General features: G+C 36.6%; 1 protein-coding gene across 1 annotated transcript in view; it reads right to left on the bottom strand.

The window, feature by feature from the left end:
* The window catches only part of GMPS (guanine monophosphate synthase), an 81,022-nt gene that overhangs the window by 22,051 nt on the left and 31,434 nt on the right, over window positions 1-27,537 (bottom strand). The window contains exons 4-11 of the mRNA XM_030329466.1: window positions 23,185-23,282; window positions 19,300-19,403; window positions 13,716-13,909; window positions 13,315-13,480; window positions 5,685-5,836; window positions 5,039-5,212; window positions 2,639-2,744; window positions 408-523 (exon numbers count right to left, since the gene is read on the bottom strand). Coding sequence (XP_030185326.1) covers window positions 408-523; window positions 2,639-2,744; window positions 5,039-5,212; window positions 5,685-5,836; window positions 13,315-13,480; window positions 13,716-13,909; window positions 19,300-19,403; window positions 23,185-23,282 — 1,110 coding nt within the window. The remainder of the gene's footprint in view (window positions 1-407; window positions 524-2,638; window positions 2,745-5,038; window positions 5,213-5,684; window positions 5,837-13,314; window positions 13,481-13,715; window positions 13,910-19,299; window positions 19,404-23,184; window positions 23,283-27,537) is intronic.

Here is a 27,537-nt window from a genome sequence, read left to right as displayed (position 1 = left end):
GAGCAATCAAGCTTCACTTTAAACTGAAATTCTTGGCCTGCAGTTTTTCAGACCACACAGATTATGAATTCAGGCATCGAATCTACAGAAGGACTGGGAGACTTATCTTCACTTTCGAGTTAAAACATTTTTCCTTATTTTCTTATACTAAATATACAATATTTTTAAACACCCTTTCATATCTAGCATTTTTAAGGATTCAAGCTATCTAATCTGTTGTATGGCTGAAAAGTCTGCATTTGAAAGTCTCTAGAGAATATTTTCTTTAGAGTAACTTAACATGTTAAATTACTCTGAATTTACAAAAAATGAAACTACTACTGCCAAGAATCCATCCAATTCCTTATACTGATTAGCTGTGTCTACTTAAAACACCTACAATATATAAACTCAATGCAAATTATTACCTTCTTAACACTTGCAGAAAAATCAGCTACTATTTTCAAAATATTGTTGGTTTCAGGAAAGTCCTTACAAATATAAGGTTCTTCAGCACATATTACTCTGATTGCCAAGCCAGGACCTAAAGAGAATAGTAACAATGGTATTTAATATAAATTTTATATTTATATTAAAATGTAATACAAAAGTATCAGTTTCTAATATAAAAATCCTTCCAAAAATTAAAATCCATTGACCATTGTTTCCAACTTTACTGAATTATAATTGACATAACTATAGTAAGTTTTGTGAAGTGTTTAATTTCAAATGTGAGTATTAATTTCCCATCCAACTCATCATTTTTTAGAACACTTTAGTTCTCTTTACATCAAGGATTTTTATCTATTTTTGATAGGCCATGTATTGCCACAGTATTCTCCACTGAAAATTTTTTAAATCACAATATATGTGCCAATCTTTTTTAAACTTATTAAAAGAATTTTTAAACATACAAAAGTAAAGAGTACCGTATAATGAACCACCTTATTATTCACCACCCAGATTCAACTACTAATCTAATTTTAGGAAGAAGAGTATGCTGTTTAAAAAAAAAAAAAAAAGTACAACAGACTGTTTAACTCCAAAAATGTGAACTGGCATTTCTCTTTCATCAAATACTTAAAAAGGATAAAAACATAAGGTATGCATAGATCTAAGAAAAATGGATTCTGCTTCTATACTGTAAGAACAGAAAAGGCATCCCTTGAGATGCCTGATTATAGACAAAACCTTAGCCATGTTCCATTAATTCCTGTTTCATTCTTCATCTGTAGAATCAACAGCTTATTTAAGGTAAGTAGTATGCCTAATTTTTTTTTTAAAGCAGCACAATATTTTCTACTAAAGAAATCTAACATAATAAAAAAAAATCCAATATATAAAATAGATTTTTAAAAGTCAAGTGAATCTATACGGTGTCTGGGTGGCTCAGTTAGTTAAGCACCCAACTCTTCATCTCAGTTCATGATCTCACAGTTCATGGGTTCGAATTCCACATCAGGCTCTGTGCTATCAGCAAGGAGCCCGTTTGGGATTCTCTCTCTCCCTCTCTTTCTGCCACTTGCTTGTGTGTTTTCAAAAATAAATAAAATAAATTTTAAAAAGTCAAGTGAATCTAATGCAATGATGCCCAAGGACACAGGACCACTTGGCCTCCATTACATTCATACACAATCCTTTGCCAACACACAGGTTAGGAATTAAACATCCTGAATTCCTAGATTTGAAGTTTATAGACACAAACAACACTAATTACCAAATGAGTTATAACTCTGTAACACTGTTTATGGAACCAATATGGTATTTAAGAGTACAAACTGTGAGGTGAAGCCATCGGGGCTAGAATCCCAGCTCCATACCTAATCTGTGTTAACTTTTGGCAAACTGGGCTCTGCCCCTAAAATTTCCTCATCTATAAAAAAGAATAATGGTAGTTTCTATTGTGAGGATCAAATGAGACAGTATGTGTAAATTATTTAGCAGAATGCCTGGCACATACTAGTATTTCAGAAATGTTAACCTTTACTGTGTTTAATTTAATTAGGCCATTCTTGCAAATCATCACCTAATAACTATTACAAAGAGCCAGAAACTGAGGTACAAGACTTACCCAAGCTCAAGAACTTATAACAAAAACAGTTTAAGACTCTCAGTCCTAAATTTAAACCAATACCACCTCTAATTAGTTATTTTTCTATATGACAGCAGCACATGATTAAACAAAGTACTTTTTTTTGTTGTTGTTCATGAATTAGTTACATACAGCACTATGCAAAGAAGTAATTCATCCATTCAATTTAACCATAGGATTTAGGATTTCAGAGAACCACATTTTAACCTGGTCTTCCATGGGATACATCATGGTATAGCAGAAATAACATATAAATCCCAGCTCTTGTGTGGCAATGTTATTAAAATATCTCTATGCCTTGTTTTTCTCATCTGATGGCAACATCATAGGCCAGACTCACTGGGCTGGTGTAATATATACACAAATACAATGGAAAATGATTATGTAAGAAAATGAAGTATATATAATAGATACTAAGAAGAATTTTATCCCCTACCCACCCTTTCCTTTCTCTAAAGTTACATATTCCGTGAGATAAAAAATTATTTCAAAATTGTCTGAACTGATTTTTCTTCAACATGAAGGTATAACGGCAAATCAAGCAATTGTTTTTTTTTTTTTCCTTACCTGGAAATGGATGCCTGGAAACTAACTCTTCTGGAAGTCCAAGTTCTCTGCCTAAAATTCTTACTTCATCTTTATGAAAATCTTTCAGAGGTTCTATTACTTTTCCCTACAGAGGCAGAAAGCCAATTAATACAAATTAGTAACAAAATGACATGGAAAATAAAGAGTGACAAATTACTGGCCTCTCCTATTGTCTTTTACCTTAGATTAAAATACCATTCTTTAAAATTTCGTATTTTAAAGTATATCTCCTCCCATATGTTTATAAGAAATTAGGCAAATATTTTACTGATCCTCACATTTCTCTTTGAAACACATTTTAAACATAAACCTTTCAAATATAAATAAATCAGAGCAGTCCTAACCACTATCTCTGATCTAGTTCTCATTAGAATACAAGACAATTAGAAAATACCATACTAGGGGCTTCTGGGTGGCTCAGTCGGTTAAGCATCCGACTTCGACTCAGGTCATGATCCCATAGTTTTTGAGTTCGAGCCCTGCATCAGGCGCTGTGCTGACAGCTCAGGGCCTGGGGCCTGCTTCAGATTCTGTGTCTCCCTCTCTTTCTGCCACTCCCCTGCTCACGCTCTGTCTCTCTCTCTCAAAAATAAACAAACATTAAAAAAAAAAATTAATGGGCGCCTGGGTGGCTCAGTTGGTTAGGCATCCGACTTCAGCTCAGGTCATGATCTCACGGTTTGTGAGATCGAACCCCACATCAAGCTCTGTGCTACTGACAGCCTGGAGCCTGGAGCCTGCTTCAGATTCTGTGTCTCCCTCTCTCTCTCTGCCTCTCCCCTGCTCACACTCTGTCTTTATCTTTCAAGAATAAATAAACATTAAAAAAACAATTTTAATTAAAAACAAAAATACCATACTAGTGTTTCGAAATTAAAGCTCTCCAAATGATACTATCAAGTAATGAAAAGACAACCTAATCATACTTGATAAAGGATCTATAATTAGAATACATAAAGAACACTTGCAATTCAATAATAAAAAGACAAACCAATTACAAATGTGCAAAAGATCTGGGGGCACCTGTTAAGCATCTGACTCTTGATTTAAGCTCAGGTCATGATCTCACGGTTTGTGAGATGGAGCCCTACTTGGGATTCTCTCTCTGCCCCTCCCTTACTCACGTTCATGTGTGCACTCTCTTTCTGTCTCAAAAATAAATAAACTTTTGGGGCGGCTGTGTGACTCAATTAGTTAAACATCCAACTCTTAATTTCAGCTCAGGTCATGATCTCACAGTTCATAAGTCAAGCCCCACACTGGGCTCTGTGCTGTCAGCTTGGGATTCTCTCTCTGCTCCTTCCCTGGTCACTCTCTCTCAAAATGAATAAATAAACTTTTAAAAAGTTTTAAAAATAAAAATAAATCAATAAACTTTTTTATAAATGTGCAGAAGATCTGGATATTTCTAAGAAGATACACAAATGGCTAATAAGCATGTAAAAGCATGATCAACATCATTAGTTATTAAGGAAATGCAAGCCAAAATCACAGATACCACGTCACATCCACTAAGATGCATAAAATAAAGACAGATAATAGTCATCCTAATGAGTGTGAATTACCAAAAAAAAAAAAAAAAATGTGGGGGGAGTAATAATTGTTGGTAAAGTGTGGACAAACAGCAACACTTGTGCATTGCTGGTGGACTAGAATATGGTTTAATTGCCATGGAAATATTAAGAAGTTCCTTTTAAAAATTAAAAAAAGAACTATAATGGGGCACCTAGCTGGCTCACTTAGTAGAGCATGCAACTCAATCTTAGGGTTAGAAGTTTAAGCCCCATGTTGGGCATGGAGATTACTTAAAAATAACACCTTTAAAAAAAAATAGAGCTACCATGATCCAGCCTTTCTTGTATGTAGCCAAAAATACTCACAGCAGGGTCTCTAAGAGATATTTGCCAATTCATGTTCATAACAACACAATTCACAATAGGCAAAAGTGGAAGCAACCCAAATGTCCACTGACAGATAAATGAACAAAATGTGTACACATACAAAAAAATATTATTTAGCCTTTAAAAAGGAAGGCAATCCTGTCACATGCTACAACATGGATGAACCCTGAGGACCTAAGCTAAATGAAATAAGCCAGTCACAAAGACAAATACTATATGATTTCACTTATATGGAGTATCTAAAGTAGTAGAATGGTGATTACCAGGTGTTGGGAAGAAGAAAAGGAGGGTAGCTGTTGTTCAGTGGGTATATAAAGTTTCAGTTTTACAAGATGAAAACGTTATGGAGCTCTGTCTCATAACAAATATACTTAAGCAAATATACTTAACATTACTGAACTGTACAATTAAAAATGATTCAGGGAGGGATGAGCGAGAGGGAGAAAGGCTTTATGTTAAAGTTCTCACAAGCTTTTACCTCTTCTCTCAACTTTCTGATAAGCTCTGTGTCATTGTGATGGGTTTTGATGAGTTCAGCTTTGCCACTTGCAACAAGGGAAGCACTTTCAATTAAATCAGGCCGTAAAGTACCTTGGGCGAGGAAAACCTCCTCTGGTTTCAGGTTCATTTCTCCAATCACTTCATTGGCAATCTATAACCAAGAGGAGTAAAACAGCCTTTTAGGAGACAAATCTTTTAAAATGATAGCAGTCTTTTTTACACCGTCAGCAAAATTTCTCAGAGTCCTTTTACAATCCTGACCAAGAGATAAAATCTGCACCAACTCCCAGAAGTAAATTAAGAACATATGCTTTAGAGATTCAAAAAGGTATGCAAACATTCAAAGCCTGAAAAGTAGCCATTGAAATATCCAAAGAACTGAAGTCTAACATCAATTGAAAATATCTAAAATAGTTAAAACAATAGACTGGCAACATAAGTAAACATGGTTTTTAAAACATACAATAGTTTCTACCAATCAGTATAATAGCAACATACACTAAAATTCTTAACCAAAAAAAGAATTAAAATTAGGTAGTAAACTTGCTTATTTGATATAACAAGGAAACAAATAGTAAAATTCACATCAAAAATAGCATACAATGTGGATATCAAAAAGGTACCTTAACAAAAGTATCTCCAATAATTTTTCTTTTCTCTTCAGGACTTGTAGTCATATTTAACGTTTTGCTAATTCTTTTTCGTGGAGTTCTATCTTCATCTGATATTGGTAGAGTTGTTGTTCCATTGTAGAAGGAATGAGCAGCATTTATCACTGAAGGAGAGGGAGAAGCACATTTTAAAATAAAACATTTTTAAAAACCATAAATAACAGGTCAAACCACGGAAAGAAAACCTAGATGGATCTTTTGATCACAACTTACCTTGCCTACATATTAAAGAACTACCAACAAACCACGATTAACAGTGTCCAGACATAGGCACTCATTAAATTTTGTTCTTTTGAGAATCCTGTGGCATTTAATAATCCAAGGCCATGACATTATAAATTATGGTGGCTGCTTTCCCTGTATTCAATGCCCCACCAGAGCAATAAGGAAAAGCTACAGGAAGAAGCATAGCCCCAAGGGAATTGAAAGCAGTGGTTCATATAGAAGGGTCAAAGTCCTCAGAAGTGCACACTGAATTAACTAGTCTCTTGAAAAACTGATGTTTATCAACATATATGTAGCAATCTCTGGCTGTCCTTTTATTTTTATTTTTATTTTTTAATTAATTTTTTTTTAACGTTTATTTATTTTTGAGACAGAGAGAGACAGAGCATGAACAGGGGAGAGGCAGAGAGAGAGGGAGACACAGAATCTAAAACAGGCTCCAGGCTCTGAGCTGTCAGCACAGAGCCCAACGCGGAGCTCGAACTCACGGACCGTGAGATCATGACTTGAGCCGAAGTCGGACGCTTAACCGACCAAGCCACCCAGGCGCCCCTGTCCTTTTATTTTTAAAGAGCAAGATACTTAAAAATTGACTAAGATCTCTACTTGGTAGAAAGGCTGAACAACTGGTGAGTTTCACCGAAATACAGCTGGTCATTTCACTGGGATACAGCCGTGAATTTGTAGCTCTTTCTCTTAAACTGGTCAATTACCCCAGAATAGACACCCTAAATCTCCTGCCTATCAGCATTCTGATAATGGAACACAGAAAGTGGCAAGGAGAGGGAGTAGCCATTCAGTACACAGATTTTTACTTAATCTTACTGTTTCTACTGTAGAATCTTATTTCTACCCTCAACTATGCCTGGTATTGATATGCCCAAATCCAGAGTGTATTTTATTTAGCCTCTGTAGAGAGTAAATCTAGTCTTATGATGTGGAGGGATAGAAGCAGTTTATTCCTGTGTTAAGGAAAAGGATCTCCTTCTCAGGTATTCAACCAATCGGTTTTAGGATCACCCAGAGAACCACACCACACTGGGAAGTCAACCCTGAGCCTCCCCACAAGTCTCAACTTTGTTACCTTCCTCCCCTTAACACCCCTCCCACCAAAGTTTGAGAGTCCTCCCTTCTACTATATCAGTTACCAGGGACAGATGCAAGTTTTTGTGAGGATAAAACTTTTATAACTTGGAGGCTCCCTTCAAGAAAAAGAATGAGGAGCACCTGGGTGGCTCAGTCAGTTCAATGTTGACTTCAGCTCAGGTCATGATCTCACAGTTCATGGGTTCGAGCCCCACTTCAGGGTCTGTGCTGACAGCTCAGAGCCTGCTTCAGATTCTGTGTCTCCCTCTCTGTCTGCCCCTCCCCAGCTCATGCTCTATCTCTCTCTCAAAAACAAGTAAATGTTAAAAAAAAAAAAAAAAAAATTTAAAGAAAAAGAATGAATAACCACAAGGTTTTTGTTTTTTTTTTTTTAATCACAAGTTAATATTAGGATGGTTAACACAAACTACACATAGAAATGATTACAAATCACATATATGCCATTAAACCCAAACTAAATGTGTCCCCAACTCAACTTTTTCTTAGCCTAATCCCAAAATGCCTGCAGTCACTTCAACACCACGAAACAAAGCTCAAGTTATGGTGGAAAGACAAAATGAATTAACTACAATTTATTAAAATATCTTACTTGCACCTTTCACAACAATATAGAAATACGTAAAGACACTCCTAGGGTCCATTCCAGGATTTTGGAAAAAGCTTGGCTAGTGAGGCATCCTGGTCAAGAGCCATTAGCTTATCAGAGAAAATCCACATTATCCATCTGCTTTCCACCTTCCAACATTTTGTTACACCATTAGACTGCTATCACCTCCCCTCTTCCTTGTCCTGTAGCATTATATTTGTTTTATGCCTGTAATGTTATTTTAGTGAAGCTTCAAAAGAGAAAGAAATAGACTCGTCTTCACTTCGTGTTTAACGACAAGTCTTCATTTTACAGTCAACCTTCTGGCATCAATTCCAACTAATTCAATAATATGCATGGTTTGTATCAAAGTATGGACTTGATTTCAATGTAACTACTGATTACACCCTGTTTTTAAAAAGTATTAAAGATATGGGCGCCTGGGTGGCTCAGCTGTTAAGCCTCTGACTTCAGCTCAGGTCATGATCTCACAGTTCATGGATTTGAGCCCCACATTGGGCTCTGTGCTGACAGCGTGGAGCCTGGGGCCTGCTTCAGGCCCTCTCCCTCTCTCTGTCCTTCCTCTGCTCATGTTCGCTCACTCTCTCTTGAAAATAATCATTAAAGGGGCGCCTGGGTGGCACAGTCGGTTAAGCGTCCGACTTCAGCCAGGTCACGATCTCGCGGTCCGTGAGTTCGAGCCCCGCGTCAGGCTCTGGGCTGATGGCTCAGAGCCCGGAGCCTGCTTCCGATTCTGTGTCTCCCTCTCTCTCTGCCCCTCCCCTGTTCATGCTCTGTCTCTCTCTGTCCCAAAAATACATAAATGTTGGAAAAAAAAAAAAAAAAAAAGAAAATAATCATTAAAAACAAAAAAAAGTATTAAAGATAGCTACAAACATAAATGCAGTTAAAACCTAAGAAGTTTAGGGGTGTCTGGTGGCTCAGTTAAGCATCTGACTTCGGTTGAGGTCATGATCTCACGGTTCATGAGTTCCAGCCCCATGTCGGGCTCTGTGCTGACAGCTCTGTGCTTTGGCTCTCCCTCTTCTCACCTCCGCCCCCCCCCCCCCCGCTCATGCTTTGTCTCTCTCTCTCAAAAATAAATAAACATTAAAAAAAAAAAAAAAAACTAAAAATTTACTAGTGGACTTAAAAAAAAGTGACCAGGTTCCTCAAAAAGTTAAAAACAGAACTACCCAAAGACCCAGGAACTGCACTACTAGGTATTTATCCAAGGGATATAGGCGTGCTGTTTTGAAGGGGCATGTGCACCCCAATGTTTATAGCAGTGCTATTGACAACAGCCAAAGTATGGAAAGAGCCCAAATGTCCATCAACAGATGAATGGATAAAGAAGATGTGGTATATATAGATATACAATGGAGTATTACTCAGTAATGAAATCTTGCCATTTGCAACAATGTGGATGGAACTAGAGGGTATTATGCTAAGCGAAGTCAGAGAAAGACAAATATCATATGACTTCACCCATATGTGGAATTTAAGATACATAACAGATGAACATAAGGGAAGGGAAGCAAAAAGAATATAAAAACAGGGAGGGGGACAAAACATAAGAGATTCTTAAATACAGAGAACTGAGGGTTACTGGAGGGATAATGGGTGGGAGATGGGCTAAATGGGTAAGGGTCATTAAGAAGGACACTTGTGGGATGAGCAATGGGTATTACACATAGGGAATGAATCACTGGAATCTACTCCTGAAATCATTATTGTACTATATGCTAACTAACTTGGATATAAAATTAAAAAATTAAAAAAATTAAATTAAAAAAAAAGTGACTATTAACAAAATAGGCACAGGAGTTAACATATCTCACCATAATAAAGGCCACATACAACAAGCCCACAGTTATATCATACTAGACGGTGTAAAGTTAAGCTTTCCCTCTAAGACCAGAAACAATACAAGGGTGCCCACCCTTATCAATCCTATTCAACATAAGTACTACAAGTCCTAGCTAGAAAAATCAGGCAAGAAAAAGAAATAAAAGATATCAGAATTGGAAAGGAAAAAAAAATCAAACTGTCTGGATTTACAGGTAACATGACTTTATATTGAGAAAACTCTAAAGACTGAACCAAAAAACTTAGATCTGATCAATGAATTCAGTAAAGTTGCAAGATACAGAACTAACATACAAAAATCAGTAGTGTCTCTATATGTTAACAGCAAATTTTCTTTCTTTTTTTTTTTTTTTTTTTTTAACGTTTATTTATTTTTGAGACAGAGAGAGACAGAGCATGAATGGGGGACGGCCAGAGAGAGGGAGACACAGAATCCGAAACAGGCTCCAGGCTTTGAGCTGTCAGCACAGAGCCCGACGCGGGGCTCGAACTCACGGACCGCGAGATCATGACCTGAGCCGAAGTCGGCCACTTCACCGACTGAGCCACCCAGGCGCCCCAACAACAAATTTTCAAAAAAAATAGAGAAATCAATCCCATTTACAACAGTATCAAAAACAGTAATACTTAATTTAACTAAGAAGGTGAAAGATCTCTACTATGAAAACTACAAGATGTTGATTTAAGAAATCAAAGAAGAAACAAATGGAAAATTAATGAATAAATGGATTAGAAAAATACTGTTAAAATGTCAATACTACCAAAAGCCATCTACAGATTTAATGCAACCCCTACCAAGAACCCAACGGGTTTTTTTAAACAGAAGTAGAAAAAACACCCCTAAAATATGTGTTAACTACAAAAGACCCCAAATAGCTAAAGAAATCCTGAGAAAGAAGAACAAAGCAGAAGTATCACACTTCCTAATTTCTAGCTATCCTATAAAACTATATTCATCCAAACAGTATATGGTATCAGCATAAAAACAGACAAAACAAAAAACAGAATCAAGAGCCCAGAAATAAACCCAAGCATACACAATCAACTAATATTTGATAAGACAGCCAGGAATACTCAATAGAGAAAAGACAGTCTGTTCAATAAATGGTGATGGAATATATAAATGTAAAAGAATGAAACTGGACCTCTGTCTTTTACTACTCAGAAAAGTTAACTCAACATAGATTAAAAACCTAAATATATAAGACCTGAAACCATGAAAGAAAACACAGAAATAAAGTTCCTTGACACGGGTCTTGGTAATGAATTTTTGCACAGGACACTTAAAGTACAAGAACAGATCAAAAATGAACAAGTGGGACTATATCCAACTGAAGAACTTCTGCACAACAAAAGAAACCCATCAATAAAGTAAAAACCCACAGGGGTATCTGGAAGGCTCAGTCAGTTAAACTTCTGGCTCTTGATTTCAGCTAAGGTCATGATCTCACAGTCTTGAAATGGAGCCCCGCAGCTTGTCTCCGTGCTGAGCAGATTCTCTGCTGCTTGGGATTCCCTCTCTCCCCCTCTCTCTCTCTCTGCCCCCCACCCCCACTCACTCTCTCTCTCTCTCTCAAAATAAACAAACATTAAAAAAAACAAAAAAGAAGGCAACCTACAGAATGAGAAAAAATGTTTGCAAACCATGTATCTGATAAGAGGGATTAATATCCAAAATATGTAAAGAACTTCTACAACTCAATAGCAAAAACACAAATAACCCAATGAAAAAACAGACAGAGGATATGAATAGCTATTTCTCCAAAGAAGATATACAAAAGGTCAACAGGTACCCAGAAAGAAGCTCAATATCACTAGCTATTAGATAAATGCTAATTAGAACTACAATGAGGTATTACCTCATTCCTGTCAGAATGGCCATTATCAAAAAGACGAGATTAACAAATGCGAGGATGTGGAGAAATGGGATCCTTGTGCAATGTTGTTAGGATTGTAAATTGGTACAGTCTCTATAGAAGGGAGTTTGGAGGGGGGCGTCTAGGTGGCTCAGTCAGTTGAGCATCCGACTTCAGTTCAGGTAATGATCTCACAGCTCATGAGTTCAAGCCCCACGTCAGGATCTGTGCTGACAGCTCGGAGCCTGGAGCCTGCTTCAGATTCTGTGTCTCTCTCTCACTCTCTCTGCCCCTAACCCACTCGCATTCTGTCTCTGTCTCTCTCAAAAATAAACAAACATTTAAAAAAAAAAAATTTAAAGAAAAGAGTTTGGAGGATCCTCAAAAAATTAAAAATAAAACTACCATGCGATCCAGCAATTCTAATTCTGGGATATATCCAAAGGAAATGAAAGCACTCAAAAAGATATCTGCATTCCCATGTTCATAGCAGCATAACTTCCAATAGCTAAGATATGGAGACAACCTAAGTAAGCGTCCATCAATGGGTAAATAAAGATGTGGTACATATATACAATGGAAAATTATTCATCCATTAAAAAAACAAGAAAATCCTACCCATTTGTGACAGCATGCATGGACCTTGTATGTATTAAGAGAAATAAGTTACACAGAGAAAGACAAATACTGTATGATCTCACTTATATGTTGACTCCAAAAAAACCAAACTCATAGAAAAAGAGATCAGACTTACTATCAGAGGTGGAGGGTGGGAAGAAGGGGAATTGGGAAGAAGGTTAGGTTAAAAGATACAAACTTCCAATTATAAGATGAGTAAGCACTAAGGCTATATTGTACAACATGACAATTATAGCTAATACTGCTGAATAATACACAGAAAAGTTAAGAGTAAATCCTAAGGGTTCATGTCATAAAATTTTTTTTCCTTTTTAATTTTACTGTCCCTATATGAGAAGATGGATGTAAACTGGAACTACTGTGATAATCCTTTCAAAATACATGTAAAATCGAATCATCATGCTATTGTCTTAAACTTATACAGTGATGTGTTATCAATGATTTCTCAAAAAAAACTAGGAAAAAAGATGACCATACGGGTGGCTGGGTGGCTCAGTCGGTTGAGCGACCGACTTTGGCTCAGGTCATGATCTCACGGTTTGTGAGTTCGAGCACTGCGTTGGGCTCTGTGCTGACAGCTCAGAGCCTGGAGCCTGCTTTGGATTCTGTGTCTCCCCCTCTCTCTGCCCCTCCCCCACTCATGCTCTGTCTCAGAAATAAACATTAAAAAAAAAGAAAAGATGACCACAGACTCTTCACTCCTCTGTATAAGCCTTTCAGTCTGTAAAATAATCTGTACATCCATACTTGTAGGAAAACTTGAAAATTCTCATCCATAAATAATATTACAGATGGGAAAAGATAACCCAAAAAGAGAAATGAACAGAAGAGAACAAAATGGTAGCTGAAATTTTAGTTACCTGTATATAGCATTAGGAATAGTCAACAGTTTTAAAATTTATACTGGGACACCTCTTGAACTGGATACTCATAAATTTTTTTTAAGGTTTTATTTATTTCTGAGAGATAGAAACAAGCATGAGCAGGAGAGGGGCAGAAAGAGGGAGACACAGAACCAGAAGCAGGCTCCAGGCTCTGAGCTGTCAGCACAGAGCCTGACGCAAGGCTAGAAACCCACGAACCTCAAGATCATAACCTGAGCCGAAGTCAGATGCTTAACTAACTGAGCCACCCAGGCGCCCCTTGAACCAGACACTTATAATGTAAAAAACATAACTATAAGCTTATTGAGAAACCTGTACTTGGTTAAGGCAATGAGCTCATTCAAACCATAAGGTTAGATTTGATTTGTTAAATAAATCCTCATATATATATTAACTCTTCTGGGGTTCATCAATACCTTTGACCTGAATTCCAAGCTTTTTGAGGGCCTCTTCTACAGACTGGCTTTCTCGTTTTCTCATAAAGCCATTATCAATGTGCACGGCAATGACTTGATCTTGGTTCAAAGCACGATTCAGCAAAGCTGTACAAACTGTTGAGTCAACTCCACCACTGAGTAAAACCTAAAAGGTGAAATTAAAAGAAAAATCAAATTGAGTAAACAAACAAAACTATCAGCTTTAAAAACGCTGCTTTTAGCACAAGTATGTATGGTAATTGGAAAAGCACTCTGAACCAGTGCAACTCACAAAGCATCCCATCACCCAGTCAACATTTAAGGGCTATGGTGATGAAGCCAGTTTTGAGTTCTAACATTACTGAAATAAATTTGTAGACTTTCAGATGTAAATTCCTTACCAAAACTTTTGATGTGCCTACTCTCTCTTTGATCTCTCGAATGCACTCAAGTTCTCTGTTCTGCACAGTGAAGGTCCCACTGCACCCAGCTATATCATAGAGGAAATTCTTCAGTATTACTTTCCCATTTTCTGTAAGGCCAACTTCAGGGTGGAACTGTGCTCCGTATAATTTTTTAGATTCATTTGCTATACCTTTATAGAGAAAATAATCACAAATTAAAATTTTTTCATGTTGAAGACTCAACTAAGTACCCATAGTAATTCCTCACAATTTCTTCCTCTATAAATGTGAAAACTGATATAAATCAGTGCATTTTTAGCTACAGGAAAAAAAAGACAACACATAAAACAAAAACAACATTGCCACAATTTTTCTTCAAAGGTTTTTATGTATGACAGTGAAGTAAGTCCTACAGAGATTATTTCACAGTACTTTCAACTTCTCCACCCAGATTACTTTGTCTACATAATACAATGATAACTCAATTTTTTAAAATCTTTTAATGTTTATTTTTGAGAGAGAGAAAGAGAGACAGAGCATGAGTGGGGGAGGGGCAGAGAGAGACAGACAGAATCTGAAGCAGGCTCCAAGCTCTGAGCTTTTAGCACAGAGCCCAATGCAGGGCTCGAACTCGTGAACTGTGAGATCATGACGTGAGCCGAAGTCAGACGCTTAACAAACTGAGCCACCCAGGCACCCCAATGATAACTCAATTTTGGCTCTCGGTCCCACGTAGCTTTCATATGCAATGTGCAGCTACCAACTTTACGTATTAGGCCTGTCAGAATATTCTAAGTACTCCTTTCTTAGATATTATTAACTGCAGATATGACTTCATGGACTTGGATAATGTGTTTCTGAAATTACTGACTGCCTATTAAGCAACAGGTGTTAGGCTTAATGTTTTACATGTGCATGCATTACCCCTGTTTATGGCTCTGAGATATCAAGAAATGTACAGCTAGGTAAGTAGTTAAATCAGGTCTAGCAGGCTCCCAAACTCATACTCATTCTACTATACCAACGAACTTCACATTTTCTTTACTTGGGTTCTATTCTAGGACACCATTCTCTCTTGGTTCATTGCTGATTTCACTGTTCCTTCTTAATCTTTGTTGGTTCCTCCTCATCTTATCCATCTCTACAAATGAAAGTTGCCCAGTACTGAGCACTTAAATCTCTTCTCTATACGTGGAGTGATCTATCACTCTCATAGCTCTAAATTCTACCCATATGATGGTATACTCCCAAATTTATGCCTCAAGCCCAATTTTCTACTCTACAGTCTAGACCTACATATACAAATGTCTACTCATACCTTTATTTCTATGATTAATAAGGCATCTTGAATTTAATACACAAATCCACATGACTGCATTCTTACCCATCAGGTCAACAAAAACTTCACCTTTCTGGATACTCAGGTCATAAAACTTGGGAGTTAAAGCCCAATTATACCCTTTTTTCCCCACTCCACATGTAATCCAACAGCAATTCCTTTGTCTCTCCTTTCAAAACCTATCAGAACCCAGTCTTGCTTCCAGTATCCAGTCCAGCATGTAAGAACCTGAAGGACACTGCTCTATCCTAACAATAAACAGAAAGTTAACCACTGCCCTTGGAAAGACTGCAGATGAACACAGAGAATCATAACTTACCATAGCAGAAACCCATGAGTGCAAACATCCACAGGAACCACTGCTGAGGTAGGGAAACTTAAACTATAATCAATGAATTGCTAGAGATTCAGTGTGAAAATCTGAGAGATAAAAATTCCAAGAGTACCCACTCATCACGGGCCCTGACACTTTTGTGAATCTTACCTCCAGGAGATTGACTAAGCTCTCAAAGTAAATGTCAGGGAGAGGGAAAAAGAAACAATTTTAAAATATACCAGGACATTCTGTTCTTCTTAACTAGGTCTATCTACTCTCAGGAGAAACTATTTAATCCACTTAAAGAGTTAGCTTTCTATCAGAGACCACTGACCTGCTAGAAGGGAAATCTCCAAATCCAGCCCACTCTAGTCATCACATTCCATCTAACAGTGAGAAAAAACTGAGTACTTGTGAACTCCACAGCCCAGGGACCCAGGCTTACTAAAAAACTGAGAGCTACTCTTCCTATCCCCACACCTTACCATCACATACTAAAAGCCTATTTACAACAATTCCTTTTAACTAGTACATCATGCATGACAATCAAAACAAACAAAAAATTACAAGGCATCCTAAAGGAAAAGAACACAGTTCAAAGAGATACCATAAGCATCAGAACCAGATACCCAGACTAAGATATCGCAGGGATGTTGGAATGATCAGATCAGGCTTTAAAACAATTAGGATTGGGACGCCTGGGTAGCTCAGTCAGTTAAGCGACTGACTTCGGCTCAGGTTAAGAACTCATGGTTTGTGAGTTCTAGCCCAACATCGGGCTCTGTCTCCCTCTCTCTGCTCCTCCCTCCATCACTCTTTCTCTCAAAAATAAATAAACATTTAAAAAACTGTGATTAAGCAGCTAAGACTAATGGATAAAGCAGACAGCATGCAAAAACAAATGGGTAATGTAAGCAAAGGGATGGAAAGTCTAAGAAGGGATCAAAAAGAAAGCTAGGATAAAAAGCACTGTTAACAAAAATGAAGAATGCCTTTGATGGGTTTATTAGTTGACCAGACAGAGCTGAGGAAAGAAGCTCTCAGCTACAGGATATCTCAATAGAAATAACCAAAACTGAACAACAATGAGAAAAAACACTGAAAAAAACAGAATGAAAATAAAAGGCATGCAGGTTGAGAAAGAAGAAATAAAACTGTCTTTGTTCACAGATGACATGATCATCTATACAGAAAATCCTAAACAATCCACAGAAAAACACTAGAAGTAATAAGCGATCATAGCAGGGTTGCAGGATCTAAGGTTGATACACAAAAGTTCACTGCCTTCCTACACATCAACAATGAACAAGTGGAACTTGAAATTGAAAACACAATTAGCACCCAAATAAGTGAAATACTTTGGTATAAATCTAACAAAGTACATACAAGATCTATGCGAGAAACCAGTAACTGTTGACCACTTGTACCTCTCCCACACTGTACCTTACACTCCCCTCTCCTAATTGCTACAATAGACTCCTAAGTGATCTCCCTACTCCTACATTTGACCCATTCCTCTTTGCTCTTCATTGTAGCCAAGGTAAGCCTAAAATTAGATTCAGTTTCTCCTTTGTTCAAAACTCTACCTTGCTATGAGTAAAGCCAAAAAGTTCATAGTGGTCACAAAGGGTCTGTGTTCTGGTCCCCCAAACACCTCCCTCATCTCACCTCTACCACTCTCCCCCAGGCTTCTTCTGCTCCAACCACATAGTCTCCTTGCTGTTCCTCAAACAAGGTCCCATCCCAGGAGCTTTGTACTACTATCTCCTCTTCCCCCAACTATCTAGAAGGGTCACACTTCCTTCATGCCCAGTATCATTTTATAGGAATACCCTCCCTGAATATCCTGTAGAAAACAATAACAACCCTAATCACACATATTCTGCAACACTCCTCTCTTCCCTGTATTTTTTCAATGCACTTACACACCGTCTGACACTTGACATATTCTGTATTTGTGTATTGTCTGTCCCATCCCTCCTCCCAACTAAAATGTTAAACAGAGACTTTTGTCCAGTTTGTTCATTACTCTATCCTTAGCACCTAGAACCGTGACTGGCACAAAGTAGGTATACAAGTATTTGTTGAATGAAAAAAAATACATAAGCCATCTAACACTGTTGATCTTTTATATTAAATAAAAACATTTCAAGACGAAAACCATTATCAATCATTTCTATGTTAATGTACTAGTCTAATTAACTAATTGCAGGCTGAATACTCAATTCAGTTTATCCATGACAAATCTTTTCTTCAACTTATTGTTTAAGCGTGGCATTTCAAACAATAACTTTATTGATAAACCCATTTTCTACTGACTTCTAGGATTGATAATTATTTACATAACTAACCAAGTGAGCATGTCAAAAATCACAAACTGCCAGAAAATCAATTCCTCTTCCTCAGAAAAGTCAAGAATAAAAATGGGTTTAAAGCACAGATTGGTAAAATTTCTACAAAGGGCTAAATAGTAAAAATTTTAGGCCCTTAGGGACACATGCATACATGGGACACAATCCCTGCCTTTTATTATAACTCTTTAATAACAATAAACATCATTTTTAGGTCCTGAACATACAGAAACAGACTATAGAACACAGTTTACCAATCCTGGCTCAGAGAAATGTCCTGAGTGCTTAGTCTGATGTTTTGCAAATATCCATGTACACCTAAGGAAGGCATTTAAAAACCCAATTATGAATAAGGCACAACAGAAAAACAGACCATTCTCCAATTTTTCCTGAGCTCTAAAAGCAGTATCTTGCATCTGGAGAACTTTTATTAGAATGAACATTTTTTATTAACACCCAAAAAACAAATAATCCAGTGAAGAAATGGGCAAAAGACATGAATAGGCACTTCTCCAAAGAAGACATCCAGATGGCTGACACATGAAAAAATGCTCAACATCTCATCATCAGGGAAATACAAATCAAAACCACAATGAGATACCACCTCACACTGGTTAGAATGGCTAACATTAACAACTCAGGCAACAACAGATGTTGGTAAGGATGCGGAGAGAGAAGATCTCTTGCGCTGCTGGTGGGAACGCAAACTGGTGTAGCCACTCTGGAAAAGAGCATGGAGGTCCCTCAAAAAATTAAAATAGAACTACCCTATGACCCAGCAATTGCACTACTAGGTATTTATCAAAGGGATACAGGTGTGCTGTTTCAAAGGGGCACATGCACCCCAATGTTTATAGCAGCACTATCAACAATAGCCAAAGTACAGAAAGAGTCCAAATGTTCATCAACAGATGAATGGATAAAGAAGATGTAGTGTATACACACACACACACACACACACACACACACACACAAACGGAGTATTACACGGCAATCAAAAAAATGAAATCTTGCCATTTGCAACTACATGGATGGAACTGGAGGGTATTATGTTAAGCGAAATTAGAGAAAGACAAATATCATATGACTTCACACATATGAGGAATTTAAGATACTAAACAGATGAACATAAGGGAAGGGAAGCAAAAATAATATAAAAATAGGGAGGGGGACAAAACAGATGAGACTCTTAAATATAGAGAACAGAGGGTTACTGGAGGGGTTGTGGGAGGGGAGATGGGCTAAATGGGTAAGCGGCATTAAGGAATCTACTCCTGAAATCATTGTTGTACTATATGCTAACTTGGATGTAAACAATAAGTAAATTCTATAAATTAATTAATTTTAAAAAATGAATGAATTAACGAACATTTTTTTAAGTATTTCAGAGCAAACCAGTAAGTAACTTCTAAATAATCTAATATTGAATTCCCTTCATAAATTAATGGTCAATTTTATGACATTTACAATAACTCTTAAAAAAATCTTTTTGAGTACCTCATACAGAAACATATTTTTAGACTTTTCAGATAAGGTTTTTTGAAATGAGATCTGCAAAGGTTTAACAATTTTCACCTGCCACAATGTTCCCAGAACGTGCCACAACCTTGAATCCATCAGCTACTTTGTCTACACTATCTCCGTGGGTAAGCAAAACAATTTCTTCCTTCTGAAGGCCCCTAAACATACAAAAAATAAAACACAACATACAAATATCTTAGAGACATGATCAATGAGACCTTATGCTTTATTTTCCAGCTTTATTGAAATGTAATTGACATATGACATTGTGTAAGTTAAAGATATACAACCTGATGATCTGATATACACCTGTATTATGAAATAATTACCACAATAAGGTTAGTTAGCACATATCATTTAGCATAGGTACCATTTTTTTCATCTATTTAAGATCTACTCTCTTAGCAACTTTCAAGTATACAATACTGTGTTAACTGTAGTCATCATCCCTGAACATTAGATCCCGAGAACTTACTCATCTTATCACTAAAGTTTGTTTTTTCCCTTTAGAAATACTAGCTCACCGTACGTGTAAATCAAAAAATTTAGAACCATGTAACAGTGCAAATCTGCTGGAATTTAAATTTATTCTATGCATCATTAAAAAAAAAAGTCAATGAGAGCATTAAATACCAAAAAAGGCAATCTGTTGGGGCGCCTGGGTGGTTCAGTGGGTTAAGTGTCTTACTTCAGCTCAGGTCATGATCTCACGGTTCAAGGGTTCGAGCCCCGCATCCAGCTCTGTGCTGACAGCTCAGAGCCTGGAACTTGCTTCGGATTCTGCATCTCCCTCTCTCTCTGCCCCTCACTTGCTTGTTTTCTATCTCTCGAAAAAATAAACGTAAAAAAAGTCAATCTGTAAAATTTAAAAACTGAAAAAATAAAGTTGGTGGTATAACCACACACATAAAAAATAATTTCAAGAAGCTACAAAATACTAATTTCAAAATTTTACCTATTAGGAAATATCTTAAGAACAAAAGGCATTTCAGAGAACTAAATATTCAGTAGTTTTCTACCAAAAAGTGATAGTACTAATACTGGTAGTGTTATTTTGCAGCTAGAGAGTATAAATACATACATATCACAGGGTAAAATAAATATTAAATAATTAATATAATTAGGAATTGAGATTTTTAGCCTCACAGTAAGGAGACGCAAAATCAAAGGAGTTAGATAAAAACCCTATAAACATTCATTTTAATTGGAAATAAGAATGTACACTGATTTTGTTTTTTCTAAAAGAATACATTTTGACTAACTTTGTTCACCTAGAAACAAAGACAACCCGGTAGCAATGTGTATCTCTACTTCTCATGCCAAACAAAGGCATGGATTAAAGGAAATGTCAGTAACATTTATCAAATGCAACGCATGGACTTTCTCTGACCCTGATTCAGACAAATCAACTATAAAAAGACATTTTTTATATTATGAGAAAATCTGAAAGAGGTCTGAATATTAAGAAGTTAAAAAAAATTAATTAAAAATAAAGCAAGAAGATAAAAGTATATTAAAGCCAAAATGATGTTTTGGGTTTACTAACTGCTGTCATCATTGTTGTTTAGGATTAATGAAGGGGAGTCCCAGAATTGTAGAATTAGAAGACAGAAAAACTTTAAATTTTAACCAGATCTTTAGATTTAAAAAAACCTCTTGCAGTATCATATACCACCATGACTCCTAAAATGGTTCTCAAGACTAGTCACTTGGGATACAGATGAATGTAAACAACAACCTCTCCATTATGAAATGGATAAGCACTGGATTTCAAATGTATTTTGGTAATGAATAGCTTCAGTTCATAAAATTATTTTGAGCCATTTGGCTGTTTTGAAAAATGATAATCTTTGAACAGATACACTTATTTTTGCTCTTCCTCAAAATTAAAGAGGAGACAGCCACGGCCTGTTTTGTGTATCAACTGGGGTTATGTCTCTATTTCAGATAAAAATAAGTTGGATTTTAAAATTTCTGATCTGTCCAATTTGGGGAAAACTATTCATTAAGAATTAATTTAGGCACAAGTCAATGGAGCCTTTAAGAACCTTACACACAGTATGATCAAAAAGAATAAAATCCTGCCATTTGCAACAACATGGATGGAACTAGAGTGTATTATGCTAAGTGAAATAAGTCAGAGAAAAATAAATATTGTATGATTTCACTCATATGTGGAATTTAAGAAACAAAACATGACCATAGGGGAAGAGAAGTAAAAATAAAACAAGATCAAAACAGAGAGGGAGGCAAACCCAAGAGACTCTTAAGTACAGAGAACAAATTGAGAGTCACTGGAAGGGAGGTAAGTAGTAGGGTGGGCTAAATGGATGATGGGAACCAAGGAGGGTACTTGTGACAAACAACGGGTGTTATATGTAAGTGATAAATCACTGGGTTCTATTCCTGAAACCATTACTACACTGTTAACTAATTCAAATACAAAAAAAAAAAGAACCTTATAACAAACCCGTAACTAAAAATAATTAGCAGTTACAAGAAATGATAACAAGGGGAACATAAGTGGCTCAGTTGATTGAGCAACTGACTTCAGCTCAGGTCATGATCTCATGGCTCGTGAGTTTGAGTTTGAGCCTGGAGCCTGCTTTGGATTCTAAGTCTCCATCTCTCTCTGCCCCTCCCCTACTCATGCTCTGACTCTCAAAAATAAATTAAAAACAAAAAAAAAAAGTAACCGCATCATGGATAGACTTGTCTAATCACTATATTGTACCTTGAAACTAATGTGACATCGTGTCAACTATACTTAAATTATAAATAAACAGACTTCTTGGATTCACCAAAAAAAAAAAAGAACAACAGGTTAACTCTGTATCAATCGATATCAGCCTGCACTTTACAGATTTACTGCAGTAAGGGGGAAATGTAGTTTTAAAGTAAAAAGGAAATTTAAGGGGCGCCTGACTAGCTCAGTCAGTAGAGCATGTAACTCTTGATCTGAGAGTTAAGTTTGAGCTTCATGTTGAGTGTACAGATTACTTAAAATATAAAAAAGAAAAGAAAAGAAAAGAAAGAAAAGAAAAGAAAAGAAAAGAAAAGAAAAGAAAAGAAAAGAAAAGAAAAGAAAAGAAAAGAAAAGAAAAAGAAATAAAAATGAAACTTAAGTCAAAATGAATTAAGTGAGGGGGGCCCTTGGCTGGCTCAGTCTTTGGAGCATGTAATTCTTGATTTTGGGGTCATGAGTTTGAAGCCCACATTGGGTGTAGAGATTACTTAAAAAAAAAAAAAATCAAGAAAGTAAGTAACACTATTAATAGTCCACCAAGTCAAGCAGAAGATAAATGATTCTAGGAAGCTATGAATAGCTCATTCACCTATCTTCAAATAGATTAGAGCTATAGCACCTTATCTATTATCACCTAGCAACAAAATCAATTAATACATTCACTATATTAAAAGATAGTACACTAGGTACAGTTATGCTCAACACAGAGAAAGTGAGGAGGGAAACATAACACATATTTAGTAATGAGTCCAACAATTTGGCTGTTTGCTAAGTACCCAGCAAAAAACATGAAGGAAGAGATATACAAACACACGTGGCAGATGCAAGATAGTTTAAAACATTATCGATTTGCCACACCTGGCACACGAATGTTTAAAATCGTACCCCCAAGAGTAAAAAAGAAAAGCCATAAATGTTAGCATCCCAGTCCACAACTCCAAACAGGAATCCAAGACTGCACAAGTGTTTTTAAATTAGGTCATAAGGGCTTTCACTATTCCTAATCAGCCTCCCCACCACCCTCTGCCATCCTGACACTCAAATGGAAAACAAATATGACAATTACACCGATGGCCACTAGGATGGCCTTAATTTCATTATTCCAGATTCTCTAATTTTGAAGAGTAACAATCCCAACTTTAAATCAGGTACTCTACTAACCGTTCTTATTCATCTAAAAATATCTATAATACCTGAACAATGAGCATGTGTTGTCCACACTAATACTGAAGACTCCATCTTCTCTAACACTTTTTTTGTGCACAGTACCTCCAAATACCTTATTCATCATCTGTTCAAAAAAAAAAAAAAATTGACATTAATGTAAGTCAAAAGAAAATTACCCATTTTATTATGCTAATTTAGTAATTTATATTTCTTATTTTCAGAATATCTGCTATGTTTGCGCCCCAAAAATCAAAGACTTGGATAAATATAGATAACTTGGTATTACCATATAAAATTACACAGTTATTAAGAAGAATAGTTATAAAACAAAACTAGATTAGATATCTGACCTGAGGTTAATTTCTATTAAATACTGGCAGATTTTCCATTTAGTGTACTTTAATTCATCTGTTAAAAATGGAGGTTTAATACTTACATCTGAGTTTAATTTAAAAGCATTTTAAAAGGTACTCTGAGCTTAGAAAAAGAGCAGATAATAGAAGAGCTGTAGTATTAAAACTAGACAGGTATAAATTTCTCCAAGCGATTTAATCTTTGGCCCCAAAGGAACAGTCTGAAAGCCTGCAGAAGGCTATGGTGTGGACACAGTGTAAGCAAGAATATCTGGTCTTTCAATTAAACACATTTGTACAAATCCCATACACCTACAGACTCTTATTTCAAACAGTCTCTTCATTCTGCCCCTCCTTGTGTCAATCAATCTTCTAATTTATCATTCACATTTGCCCAACCTCCTCCCCAACACCAAAAAAAATACACAAAAGATTTTTACAATCATTATCTCTGATTGAGGTAACCACTACAACTCATCTGGGTTTGTCTGTTCCACAACAGGTGTCATAAGATACCTGCCATACCCATGCAGGTTACAGGTTGATCCAGCTCCCAACAAAAAAGCAGGCAGAGGGCTAAATAAATGTCCATTCTTACAATGCACAGTGGAATATTCCTCAAAATCATCAGCAAATGCTGCCCTCTACATTCTCCTCTGAAGACATTCAAAATAAAACTTCCTGCAATAAAGGTTTGGGTTAAGCCCAAAAGAGAGAAAAAAAACAAAACAAAACTTGTTAACCCATTTAGCCCAAATTTCCCTAACTAAAAACCCAGGTATTAAACACTTTCTGCAGTACATTAACTACCACACAGTTTAGGAAACATTGCTACAGTCTAACCAGTCTATATTCTAGAGATCTGCCAATGTCAGCTACTAAAATATAAATATGATTGTGTTAGTCCATGATTAATTTCTTCAATGGCTCTCTACCATCTACAGCAGGGTTGGTAAACTTTTCCTGTAAAGAGTAGGTATTTTGGTCTTTGCAGGCCCTACTGCCTCTGAAGCAACCATGCAATTCTTGCCATAGCATGAAAGCTACAGACAAGTATTGTCCACAGACAACACTTAAAGAAATGGTTAGGGCTATGTTCCAATAAAACTTTATTTATGGACACTGAAATTTGAACTTCACTTAATTTTCACATCACAAAATGTAATTCTCTAAAAAAAATTTTATTTCAGGACACATGGGTGGCTGAGTCGGTTAAGCATCCAACTCTTAGTTTTGGCTCAGGTCATGACTTCACACTTCATGAGATACAGCTGCAAGTAGGGCTCTGTGCTGACAGTATGGAGACTGCTTGGGATTCTCTCCCACTCTCTCTCTGTCCCTCACACCCAAAATAAATAAACATTAAAAAAAAAAAAAAAACCACACAGTTTAAAAAAATTTATTCCAAGTATTTGAAACCATAAAAACTGGGGCACCAGGGTGGCTCGGTTGACTGAGCAACCAACTCTTGATTTCAGCTCAGGTCATGATCCCAGGGTCATGAGATCGGCCCCGGGGTTGGGGCTCTGTGCTGAGCATGGAGCCTGCTTAAGGCTCTCCTTCTCTCATTCTGCCCCTCTCTCTGGCTCGTGCTAAAATAAACACATAAATAAAAGTAAAAAAATAAATAAAAACACAGAAACTATTCTTAGCTTGCAGGTCATACAAAAAGAGGCAATGGGCCAGATGTGGAGGCAGGCCACAGTTTGCTGACCCTCTGTCTATAGGATAAAGTCCAAGTCACTTATATTACACAAAAAGCTTTCATTACATGGGCCCTGTCTAGTAGGGCCTCTCTTCCCCACCCCCACTTCTCTACTCCAGCCAAACAAGTGGCACTGCCAAAACAATGAGACCATGTGTTCTCCCCCACGTCTTCAGATTTCTGCACAGTCCCAGAGGCCTACCAAAGCATGTGGCCCAAAGCAGTCATTAAAATTTGCTGAATGAAAAATGCTGTCTTTCATATACTCAGTGAACCTTGTGCACGTCTACCTCCTTTAATTTGCCGTTCTTAATTAAAAGACAGCTGAATGATCAAGAAAACTAAAGCTGTTCAAACTCAACACAAATGAAAAGTTCACAAAACCTAAATTAAATGCTTTTACAAAGCCAAAGGCTTGCCCTAAAATTTGAAGTTATCTTACCTGTTGAGAAGGCTTTCATGTTTGTTTGGTTTTTTTCTTGGGGGGGGGGGGGGGGGCGTTCCTGACCACACTACTTAAGGTTAAAATGCAAAGAGCTGACAATCAGTTAAGCTTGTGTTTGTGAGAAGGGGGGATAACTTTACCTATAATAAAACAATTTGTTTTCTTGTTAAATTTTTGTTTTAGTATTCTGACTTAAGGAAATGGTTTTCAGTATGGATTCCTCATAACCCCAATGTCATAAATGCCTCAAAAGAAACTCATGCAGGACTCCAGATCTCCTGCCCCAATCAGATCAGCTCTTGTCTTGCCAGTTTTACAACAAGGGTTAGATTTGGGACAGAGAAAGGGAAGGATACTCCCTTTTAATAGAAGTAATTTGACAAAACCTCATGAAGTGTGTAAAGAAACCAAACACTTGTAATAAAGATGTTTCTCAGGATGCAAAAAAAAAAAAAAAAAGGAAAGAAAGAAAGAGAAAGAAAAAAAGGATAAAAACAGAAACCAAGTGAAATTACAACAGTGAAGAGGCAAGTCACAATCTAGAAGGTATCTGCTATATGTATTTGGCTAATGTTTAGTATCCATCATATACAAACACAGTAAAATAAGACACTGTAATAGAAAAATGGGCAAAAATCATTAACATGCTTCTATACTAAAGCAGACACTACTGGCAAATAAACATACAAATCTTACAATAATAAGGAAAATGAACATTAAGACTACAATGTGATCCCATTTAATGCCTCTTCAGATTGGCAAATAAAACAAATCTGACAATGTTAAGGCTTGGCAGGAATATAGAGCACAAGGAATTTTCACATACTGCTGCAGGAATGTAAATTGGAGGGAAATATTACTAGTAAAGCTGAGATTCAGCATTTCAGTTCATGGCTGCCCTAGAGAAAAGTTAGAGTATGCAGAACGCCAAAAGACAAGTACAAAAATATTCATGGCAGTATTGTCTGTAATAGCAAAAAATTGGAAAAAGACCAGCAATACCAATAGTGAAATGTATAATTAATCTGTGCTATTCAAACAAAAAATTCAGTAGTGAACATGAGTAACTTACAATTAAATGTATTAACATGCAGAATTTCATTTATATAAAGATCAATGGGCAACCTAAATAACATTATTTAAGGATATAAGCTTATGTCTAAAGCTGTAAGGAAAAGAAAGAATGAATAATAAAATTCAGGAAAAGTGCTGCCTCTGGTAGGAAAAAAACATGAATGGAGAAAAGTATAAAGAGAGTTTCAAAAGTTGTACTAATATTCTATTTCTTATGCTGAGTGGAGAGTAATAGAGATAAATGGAGCAACGAGCAGGACTAACTTTTTTCTTCTAAAGCAAAGAATTACCAGAAAGCAATTAGAAAGTCTCTGACAAGAGAGTCTCAAGAATGGGAAAAGATGGTACATAAAATAGTGAAATTACTAAAATTTCAGAATGCTGTTGGGGGCAAAAGTACATCCCAGAGTGAGACCTTTGGTGCTAAACTTACCCAACTAATAGCCATTAAGAAATATCAGTCAGTCCTTTATAGACCGCTTATTAGCTAGATGTGCCATCTATACCAGTATTTTATGGAAAGACGATTTCTGTCTAAAGACCAAGATCAGCCTATTCCACTGTCCTACTATGTAAGTTCAGAGGACATAAAGGCAGATTGTTGTACACATTTAACCTGAGCAGGCCTGGCTCTGGCTACAATAAAGATCCCTAATGAATAACAGAAAAACTAGGCCTCACAGTTATATGAGGGACTGGCATAAGGGAGAAACAGTCACTAGCACTTAAATTAAGGCAACATTTTCCACATGTATTTCACTGTAAGTGGGTCCTGAAAAAAGGTATCTATGAGAGTCTTCCT

The sequence above is a fragment of the Lynx canadensis genome, chromosome C2, assembly GCF_007474595.2.
Source record: "Lynx canadensis isolate LIC74 chromosome C2, mLynCan4.pri.v2, whole genome shotgun sequence".
Classification (NCBI taxonomy): Eukaryota; Metazoa; Chordata; class Mammalia; order Carnivora; family Felidae; genus Lynx; species Lynx canadensis.
Note: the sequence above shows the minus strand (reverse complement) of the source record. Positions and strands in the feature narration are given on the sequence as shown.